We start from the raw sequence: 11,402 nt of genomic DNA, 5'->3' as shown, positions 1-11,402 counted from the left end.
GCTTATATAGTTAATTTTAAAGGCAAAAGACGCAGACGTATATACTGGCGGGCCAATCTTAAGAAATAAACTACTCTAAAATTATTTATTTTGAGTTGTTGCGAAAATAATAAGATGGGTTAATGTGATCAGCAATAGCATAAGAATATGAGCACCTTTAGATGAAGCAATCCCTTACAACAACTCCCTAACTACTCACAGATATACACTGTACAAAAAAAATAAATAAAAAAAAAAACAATTATTAACATGCTTTTGACATTGTTAAATATAAGTAATATGTCTTCTTAAGGAAAAGGAGATATCAATATTTCATTATTGTTAGAATGTTTTATGTATGTAACAACTAGTCGAAATTCGGCGGAGCAGTTTAATGCATTCGATTTGTGAGAGTGTCAGAAAATCTAGTGAAATAATGAAATCATAAAGAAATAAAAAATTTCATTCAGAACATGCATTGTCCGCAGTTACAAATTTAAAAAATTTACTAATACTTGTATTTTGAGGATGGTTTCCGAAGTGGAAATTGAAACGTCAATAAATGTAATTTAACCTTTAATTGTGGCTTATTCCCATTTAAATAGTAATTACTAAAAAATTTTAACTCGGCAAATATTGAATAAAATAAGTTTAAGTTTGCTACTCGAGATTTTGGGGCCGCTGAATACGAATATCATATATCATTTAAGGTCTCTGATATACCTGGTGCCCAAGGTGGACGAAACCTACCTCGTCTCCGGGCGTTTTCTGCAGATTCCATCTAAAAATCATTCAAAACTTATTTCTAGAGATTTTTTGTCGTCGCTGAACATGTATATCATGTTGGCGAAAATCTTTGAGGTACCTGGTGTCGAAGGCGTCATCGTACACACTTCGTCTTTAGGAGTTTTGTGCAGATTTCATACGAAACCATTGAAAACTTATTATTCGGTGTTTTTAGAGGTCGCTGAACGTAAATACCAGGTCGACGAAGGTCTACGATGTACCTGGTGCCCAGGGTGGATAGTACATACCTGGTCCCCAGGAGTTTTATGCAGATTTCATACAAAATTATTCGAAACTTGTTTTTCTCGGGATTTTTTAGGTAACTGAGCATGAATATCATTTCAGCGAAGGTAAGTAATGCAATAAAAATTTATTAAATATATTAAAAAAAATAAAAAAATATATTTAAAAAATGTATATAAAAAAACTAGCAATTATTCATTCTTTATCAAATCACATCCAATGTTTTGTCGGTAATTAGGCGCACAACTAAAAAATAAGAATATTTAATTTATCTTACATGTAATAAGTTTATTATATAAAAAAAATTTAATTATTTTTTATTGTAATTAAATTTATTACTTTTTATTCATTTTATTCAATATTTGCCGAGATAATTTTTTAAATTTGCAACTCTGGAAAATGGGTTTTCTAAATGCATTTTTCTTATGCACAAACGCACTTTTTTTATTTCTTTCACAAAATTCTACAAAATTTTCTGACGCTCCGATCTCACGAATCGAATGCACTAAACTGCATCTAAATCCGTCTTAGTGCGCCGATTTTCGAAAGTTCATTGCTTCGTTTCCTCGACTAAATTTTAAAATTAAAATAGACACTTAATTTATCAAATAAATTTACTTTTAAATCTGTGACAGACAAATAAATTTTTTATTTTTTTAATTAACTTTGCTGACCTTATATTTCAATTATTTTAAAAGAATTTTATCTTTTTATATGTTTGTTATCATGAAGATAATTATCACTGTTATATCTGTTAACAAAAAATATCCCCTTTTAAAAAGAAATATAGTAATTATTCGTTTTGGTAACCGGTAAAGTATTATTAGACAGTCATCTTGACGTCAATTCACTCAAATTTCCACAACTATCTAATTCCTAATCCAAATTATTCAGAATCGGGTCGGAATACTTCGCAATTTAGTGTTTGCCCGTAACCTCAGTAATAGATCACAGTTGATCTTGCGGCCTTCTACGGCGACCCTTTGTGTGCTTTTCCTATCCCTGGGAAATTTGAAATATCTGCAGGTGGCATACCTGAAATGTTCACGTTCTACCAGCTTGCTTCTAAGACAAATAGAAACTTATCGATTTTATATCGGTTTGAAATGGTAGTGTGAATATTTGCGACTCGCAAGTAAAGTAATTTGCTTTATGAAGTTGACAGTAGTGGTGTAACTTTAAAATTAAATAATTTATTTTACTTCATAGGACCTTTAGGGGTAAATATTCCTTTGTGCGTTCACACCTTTAGAAGAACTTCACAGAAGATATAATTTACAGGAGATTTTGATAGATTGAGCATGCTACTAATTACAGAATATGTTCAAGGGAATAACTGCATATAATATTCAATATTTTACGACTCCTTACCAATATTATAATGCCTGATTGGTTACAAACAAGGTAATGATTTTTTTTAAATCAAGGAATTTGTATAAAAAACTCCTTTAATTTGCCTATTCACTTCTTGAAGAATATGAAGATTTCCATCAATGTTAATTTTTTGGCTTTCTTAAAACTTTTTGGATGGTACAAAATACAGGTAAGAATTATCCCGAGGTATATCGTCCAATAATTGTAGTATGGAGAATTAAATATTAAATATATGGTTTTGATAATAATCATTCAGAAATTACTTATTAAAAAGGTTACACAGATGTTTAGTAACAAATGATGAAAATCAAACTGAAAATGAACTAATGATAATTTTTGAAATATGATCCCACATAAAGTTCCGTATCGCAATCACGGCAGTAATATCTTGACTCGCGGCTAACCTTCTTTCTATATTTTTTTTCACTTTGTTACACAAAATGTATAATCGAGGTGGATGAGATTATTTCGCTGTGACAGGAATAGCATCAGGAAAATGCCGACTGCTAAGTTTAAGTGGGTTGAGAAGTGTAGAAGGTCTTACTTTTACACTTTGACCTCTATTTATTCGGTAATTCTGTTAGCCGGAGTTAGTTGCGTTATCAAGCCCATAATGAATTTTACTTGCGTTTTAATACCTTATTTCTTCTTATATATGACGAATGAATTACACTCATCCTTTTTCAAACGATAAAAAGGATATTTTTATAATATTTCTTGCTACGCTTCCTGGTTACAGGATAATCAGCAAGATGTACAGTACAGCAAAGTACTGTTGTAGTCTTTAACAATCTTGGGTTAAATTATTTTTTCTCTCTTTCTATTTGTAAACGTTTCAATATTATGCACAGCACCAGAACGCAAGCCTCCCGTTTATCCTTCTACTTTACCACTACCATTTTTATCCTCTGAAATGCCTTTTCCTTAAGCTTTTGACGTGACTGTTAGGACATTTTTAGAAAATTAGTTTAGTGCGGCAACATAGAGCCTGTCATATGTCTGTGCGTTTTATGTTCAAGATCAAACAATCTGACGGGATCAAGTCGGCAATTGACAATTTGACATTAATCAAATAATTTCCAAGAAGACGCCACGTTTTCTAGTGTTTTCACAAATTCACATGTTATAATAATTAGTTTGTATGAAAAGTTAATAAATAATTCTATTTACTCACACAAAAGATAATTTACAGTCCACACCTTTAATTAAAATTATCTACCATAAGATAATCCAACATATTTTGGTCAATTCTAGCCGGATAGTGTGAGTAAAATAGAATCCATAGTTGTAACTAGAGGCTGTTCAGAGGTCGAAGACAGTCCCATTTACCATTTAGAGGATCCAAATCCATCAGTACATGTGAGTTTGTTCCATTTCTATTATCTTTAAGATTTGATCAAACAGTGTATTTGAATTTAAATTTCCATAAACAGATTTTTCCATATTTTGATTGTATAACGCCATAGATTATCAATCAGCTAGTATTAGTATTCTAGCAAGGTATTTCTTATTATTATTCTTAAGTGTTGTTTTTGAAAGATTGCCATAAATCTTAAAAATGAGTAGCTTAGCCAACAATATAAGAATCAGAGGTTCTTATAAAGCCAAACTAACAAGTTTAGAGAACTTTGTGAATATATTAAAAAATGCTACACCATCTAGCAAACCTGAAATATCAGAAGTTCAGTTAAGACATGACTCTGGTAGCAATTTGTTAGTTGAATTTGATCAGATCCAACTACAAATTGAGATTGCTACCAGTGAAGATAAACTACAAGAACAAGTTGATGAAAGAGATGCTTTTGAAAATAGGTATTTTAAAGCAATTAGTTTTTTAAAAGATTACATTAACACTAATACAGTAATTAATACATTGCCTCCTAGTTCTACACCACATGTAGACTCATTAAATCATCTCTTGATGCCAAAAATGAAAATACCTGTTTTTAAAGGTGATTTTGAACAGTGGTTGGAATTCAAAGCCACATTTACCAGTGTAGTTCATTCAAATACCACACTTCCAGATATTCATAAATTTCAACTCTTGAGACAATCTGTGGATGGATATGCCAAACGTATTGTAGATAAAATTGAATTCTCAGGAAATTATTATCAGACTGCATGGGATGCACTCTGTATGCGGTATGATAATAAAAAATTATTAGTCAATAAACATATTAAAGCCATTTTCAATTTAGATTCCATCCAAAAAGAATCACCTAAACATTTAAGGCATTTATTAGATAGTGTCTCAGATAGCATGTCATCCATTGACAGTTTACAGATTACAAAAAGTAGTTTAACTGACCTTTTATTGATTTATATTATTTCCAATAAATTAGATAAACAAAGTTATAGAGAATGGAAGGAATGTCATATTAAAGAAGAGCTTCCTACTTTAACTGAATTTTTTAATTTTCTAAAAGTAAAAGTGGACACTTTGGAAGAAATTCAAGACCAAAGTAGTCAAAAACCTAATAACAATTATAGTAATAATTCTAGTTTTAATAATAAACATGCAAACCGTGATAGTCGAGGTGAATATCAAAAAAGAGTTTTCCAAGTTAATGTTGCAGAAAGAAAGTCTTGCGTTTTGTGTAAAGGTAACCATTTAATATATTCATGTATTGAATTCCTAAAATTAGATACAAAAAATAGATTGTCTAAAGTCAATAATTTAAAATTGTGTCATAATTGTTTGAGACATGGACATAAAGCTGCTGAATGTACTTTAAGACCATGTATAAAATGTAATTCCAAACATAACTCATTAATACATTTTGAAAATAGTCAGCAACATTCAACTGACACTGCTTTAAAATCTCCATTAGATTCATCATCAGTTAACTGTGTACAAAGTGATGAGATACCACCAACGGTAACCCATCAGTTTTCTGCACAAACAATGAATATTAAACATACCCAAGTTCTTTTATCAACAGTGGTTTTTAATGTTAAATCCAATAATCATGAATTAATTCCATGTAGAGCATTTTTAGATAGTGGTGCTCAAACAAACTTAATAAAAGAAAGTTTTTGTAAAAAATTAAATATGTCCATGATTCCTACTAACCTAGCCATTAGTGGTATAAATCAAACAGTATCAAATATTACCAAAAAATGTCAAATTACAATATGTTCCAGAGTTAATAATTTTAGTATTTCATCCATATTTTATGCTGTACCAGCTATTTCAAATCAAATTCCTTCAACCAGTTTTGATATTAAAAACTTTAATATCCCATGCAATATTCAATTATCTGATCCTTTGTTTAATGAATCTGGTAGCATTGATGCTATTATTGGTGCCCACCTATTTTGGGACCTCCTTTGTGATGGAAAAATCAACCTAGGAAAAGGTTTGCCAAATTTACAAAACACTAAATTGGGTTGGATAGTAAACGGAGCTGTCCCCTATGAGACAACTCATGCAGTGTGTCATTTCACTAGAACTATAGCCGAAGATGAGCAGTTAAAACTATTTTGGGAAATTGATTCAATCCAAGATCCCATACCACCATCAAAAGATGATATTTGCTGTGAGCAAATATTTGAAACCACTACCACTCGATCAGAAAATGGACCCTTTATTGTTCAGCTTCCATTTAAGTTTTCACCTGAATTATTAGGAGAATCCTTAGATACAGCAATTAGCAGGTTTTTGTTACTAGAAAAAAGATTTTCGAGAAATAGGGAACTTAATGATTTGTATAAACAATTCATTAAGGAATATCAAGAACTAGGACATATGGTTAAAGTTAACCCCACTGGTAGCTTACATCCTTCTAGAAAATCATATTTTTTACCCCACCATGGAGTACTAAAAGAAACCAGTCTTACCACAAAACTAAGAGTAGTTTATGATGGTTCATGTCCCACTACATCTGGATGGTCTCTTAATGACCTACAGTACACAGGGCCAAAAATCCAAAATGATATTTTTGACATCCTCATTAGATTTCGGCAGTACACATATGTGGTGTCTGCAGACGTGTCAAAAATGTATCGACAAGTAATTGTACATGAAGAGAATAGACCACTACAACAAATTGTCTGGAGAGACAATCCAACAGATAATATTGACGTGTATCAATTAACTACTGTAACCTATGGCCAAAAATCAGCTCCATTCTTGGCAATGAGATGCATGCGTCAGTTAGCCTTTGAACATGAATCTCAGTTTCCTTTAGCTGCAAAATCCATATTAGAAGATTTTTATGTAGATGATCTGTTGACAGGATCAAACAATTTACAAGAGTTACAAATGAGATGTAATGATATTTTTAAAATTTTAGAGTCTGGAAAATTTATTTTGAGAAAATGGATTTCCAATAATCCTGAAACCATTCTTAACATTAATTGTAATGATATTTCCAACAATGTTATTAACATAGGAGATTCTGATAGTTTTAAAACTCTTGGAATCCAATGGATGAGTCAACAAGATATTCTTTGCTTCAAAATTTCTCTTACTGAAAATTCCAATCATTTATTTACTAAACGCCAAATATTATCTATCATTTCCAAAATTTATGATCCTTTAGGTCTGCTAAGTCCAGTTATATTAATTGCTAAACTAATAATTCAAACTCTATTTCGACTTCAAAAACCATGGGATGAAATAATCCCTCCAGAATTAAATAACAGTTGGACCAAACTGTATAATCAACTACCATGTCTAAATAAATTACACGTTCCAAGACCAGTACTTGGATCAGGTCATAAACTTACAAGCATCCATTGCTTTTGTGATGCTTCAATGCATGCTTATGCAAGTTGTATTTATGTATGCAGCATAGATCCAGAAAGCAAATACCATTCTCACATTCTGTGTTCAAAAACAAAGGTCGCTCCTATCAAATCAATAACAATACCTAAACTTGAATTGTGTGCAGCTTTGTTAGGGTCCCAATTAATTGACAAGGTCACCAAATCTTTATCAATTCTAAATATGCCGATATACATGTGGTCTGACTCAAAAATTGTATTAAGTTGGCTAAAACTGGAACCTAGCCAGTTACAAGTATTTGTTGCCAACAGGGTAACAAAAATACAATCACTCACCAGTAGTGATAGTTGGCATTATATCAATACAAAGGAAAATGCCGCAGATATAGCTAGTCGTGGAATCTTTCCTGAATCCTTTCTTGAATCACAACTGTGGTTCCAGGGACCGCAGTTTTTAAGACAACATCCTGATTTGTGGCCTAATGATTCAACTGATGAAGTAATTGAATTACCAGAGCTTAAACGATCTGTTCAAGTATCACTTCAGTCCACTGTTCAGAACAGCTGGATTACTAATTTTATTACCAGATTTTCCAATTTGCATAAAATGAAAAGAGTTTTTTCTTATGTAATGCGTTTTATTAGAAATATTAAAAATAAGACAAGAGCCCCAAGCTTACTTTTAACTGTCCATGAAACCAATGATTCATTTCTGCTATTGATCAAACTTGTGCAGGCAGAATCCTTTCATGATGAAATTTTATGTTTGTTAAATGATAAACCATTGAGCAAAAAATCCAGATTGCTTCATTTGTCTCCCATATTAGATAAAGGATTAATTAAAGTAGGTGGTAGACTTAGGCATTCAACATTGCCAGAAAATGTAAAAACACCAATCCTATTGCCGAAATTTCATGTATTAACCAAGTTAATTTGTACACACTACCATGTCAGTAATTTGCATCCTGGACCACAGCTTCTATTGTCATTAATCAGACAACAATATTGGCCTATTTCTGGCAAGGTATTAGTAAAGCAAATTGTAAGACAATGTGTTAAATGTTTTCGTGTGAAACCTCCTCACAATTGTGTAAAAATGGGACCTTTACCCAATGAACGCATTATTCCTGCCTATCCTTTTGAAAACGTAGGACTTGATTATGCAGGTCCATTTCCACTGAAAGAAAAAAAAGGTCGTGGAAGTAAAATTTTAAAATGTTATGTTTGTGTATATGTTTGTTTTGTAACAAAAGCTGTACACTTGGAATTACTCACTGATATGACAACTGAATGTTTTCTTGCATGTTTTAAGAGATTTTTATCACGAAGAGGAATTCCTACCAATGTTTACTCTGATAATGGTTCAACCTTTAGAGCCGCTAATAAAGAGTTGAGGTCTATCAAAACCTTTTTATATGAAAACCAAAATAAAATTAATGATTTTGCTTTAACAAAAAATATCATTTGGCATTTTTCCCCACCTTATAGCCCAAATTTTGGGGGTTTATGGGAATCAGCAGTGAAACAAATGAAGTTTCATATGAAAAGAACGCTTAAGAATATAAATTTGACATATGAGGAATTTCTCACCTTGCTTACCCAAATTGAATGTATTTTAAATTCGAGACCATTGTTTGCCAAATCAGAAGATCCATCTGACTTGGAACCAATAACTCCTTCCCACTTTTTGACATTACGTCCTTTAGTCTCCATTCCTGAACCAAATCTCTTACCTATCCCAGTGAATCGACTAAGCAGATTTCAACATGTTCAACAGCTGCATCAGAGATTTTGGAACCGCTTTTCCAAAGAATATATCAGCCAGCTACACCAATCCTATAAATGGCACCACAGTTCTACCAACAATATTGTACCCGGATCCTTAGTTATCATCCGTGATACCAATCTACCTCCATGCAGATGGATTATGGGAAGAATAATTAAATTATTTCCTGGTAAAGATGGAGAAAATCGAGTAGCTGAAATCAAAACTTCCAATGGACTCATCACCAGATCTACACGACATTTGTTTCCACTGCCAATAGAAGATTAATAGTGTCGCAGTGTTTTATCTCGGGACTAAGTTTTTTTTGCTTTGATATTTACTTGTTTCCTACTATATTTTGAAGCATACTTCAACGCCGGGAGTATGTTAGGACATTTTTAGAAAATTAGTTTAGTGCGGCAACATAGAGCCTGTCATATGTCTGTGCGTTTTATGTTCAAGATCAAACAATCTGACGGGATCAAGTCGGCAATTGACAATTTGACATAAATCAAATAATTTCCAAGAAGACGCCACGTTTTCTAGTGTTTTCACAAATTCACATGTTATAATAATTAGTTTGTATGAAAAGTTAATAAATAATTCTATTTACTCACACAAAAGATAATTTACAGTCCACACCTTTAATTAATATTATCTACCATAAGATAATCCAACAGTGACAACGTCTTAAATTAGGTTGTGGCTCGGAGTCATTTAAGAAAAAGTGTAACGCCCGCTCACGTCTGTTACAGTGAGTCGCCGAACGAGAGAGAGGCCCGCCGGACCGGAGAATGCCTTGCGTCTCCCACTCAAACATGATCGGTCCGCTGCGCGCGGCACTAGAGAATTAAGCGCGTTGAATCGCTAAAGTTGAAAATCGTTGAAAGTATCGTCAGCTGTGTCTGTAGTGAAAATGTGGAGTGCTTAGATTCGTCATTTACAACAACTACAACAATAAAGGTAAATAATTGTACACTAATATTTTATTATCGTAAACTATGATTGATTGATTAATTGTTAGATTGACACAAAAGTTGAGAAACTGAGTTTATAGGTTATGTCATACTATTGACAAATATTGATAGTGTTAAGTAAATTATTAGTTTAAATCACTCTGCAATCAATCGTAATTCAGTCGATTGAGAAGAAACAGCGCGTATTTCTAGTCAAACATTTAAAATAACAAATTATAACTTCTAACCTGTCAAAACAGGGCGACCAATTAAACGAACTAAACCGACCAATCACCACGCGCGGAGTTAGAATTTAACTGTGTTTAGCAAGAATTTCAAATTCCAATTTTAGTAAATGTTTTAATTTTCAACTTTACCATTTACATTTACAAATTTTAATTAATTTCAAATTTATTTAGCAAAAATTTGAACCTTCGATCTGAATAAGTGTTTTGATTTTCAAATTGATTCTTTAAAATTAAAAATATTAAAATATGTGCAAGATCTTTTCTTATAGTATCATATGTATGTATGAAAACTGCTAGTGAAAGATCAGTTAATATCGGTGACGTATAAAAGTTTTTGGGGGTCAAACAATGACCTTTCAATAGCACTGGGTCATTTGTCATCACTGGGTGGACAGATATTTCTTCAATGTATTCGGATCATGATAAACACGCTTATAATAGTTTATGCCAAATCGTTAGCCAAACTTTTGTTTGGGATGTTTTAAACCCAACAATTCTGCCTTTGTAAAGAAACGAGATTTCATAATTCATTATCTTTCCTATCGAAGACAAACAAGAATTTATACTTAGCGTTTGGGTACTAACAAATATCTCAGATTTGCACAATTTTAGACTCGGGTGAGCTTTTATATCGAAAGATTCATTGTCACAAAAATGCAGGTATTGCTTTTGTTTTGAATACTTTTCATATCTCATAATATTTTTTGAAAAAATATATTTTCAATAATAGACTTTTTGGACCAATAAAGCCATTACACAGGCTTTCTTTTATTAAGCTTTGCATTAAGGTTATTGCAAAAATATTTTAATTTTGTCACTATTCGTTGCTGCTCATTTGTTTCTTGATAGAATTCTGCTAAAGCTCGAAGACCTTTTTGATCAGTATGACGATTTATTTCTTTGGCTACAATGTCTACTAGTTCTTCGTCAAAAAACCTATTAAAATACTAAACTTTATTTTCTATATCCTGTACATCATAACTACAATTCGAATTTCCACTAAAAAAAATCATGGGCCTGGTTGTCCTTCATTTGGTGAAATCCACTGTCTTACTTCGCGGTTTCACTGATATTATCTTCATACTCACTAAAAACTGTCCTTCCTTTTGTCATTTAACTCATTTTTCAATGAAAAAACACGTTCCGCAAAGTCAGATAAACAACTGCCCACCATAACCGCCGCTCATACACTGAGACCTTTCATCTTACAAATCGTCTCTGTCCCCCCTAGTGACAATTTATAATCAGTAACGAGTATCACGTCTAAATTCGTTTAAATTTAGAACACACAAATTAAAAATACTAGAGAAATAGTGCAAATTC

At 32.1% G+C, this 11,402-nt stretch overlaps 1 protein-coding gene across 1 annotated transcript; it reads left to right on the top strand.

Moving 5' to 3' along the window:
- The first annotated feature begins 3,940 nt into the window (after window positions 1-3,940).
- LOC140434876 (uncharacterized) lies at window positions 3,941-9,163 on the top strand. Its single transcript, XM_072523473.1, has 2 exons — window positions 3,941-5,468; window positions 5,571-9,163. The coding sequence occupies exons 1-2, from the start codon at window positions 3,941-3,943 to the stop codon at window positions 9,161-9,163; spliced, it is 5,121 nt and encodes a 1,706-aa protein (XP_072379574.1).
- Window positions 9,164-11,402: the final 2,239 nt, after the last annotated feature.

This window comes from Diabrotica undecimpunctata, chromosome 1 (assembly GCF_040954645.1).
Source record: "Diabrotica undecimpunctata isolate CICGRU chromosome 1, icDiaUnde3, whole genome shotgun sequence".
Taxonomy (NCBI): domain Eukaryota; kingdom Metazoa; phylum Arthropoda; class Insecta; order Coleoptera; family Chrysomelidae; genus Diabrotica; species Diabrotica undecimpunctata.
Note: the sequence above shows the minus strand (reverse complement) of the source record. Positions and strands in the feature narration are given on the sequence as shown.

Excerpts from the sequence above, each read along its gene's own strand:
- LOC140434876 (XM_072523473.1), top strand. The coding sequence starts at position 3,941 with ATGAGTAGCTTAGCCAACAATATAAGAATCAGAGGTTCTTATAAAGCC. Across the intron at positions 5,469-5,570 it reads TACTAACCTAGCCATTAGTG|CTATTTCAAATCAAATTCCT; the intron begins GTATAAATCAAA and ends ATGCTGTACCAG.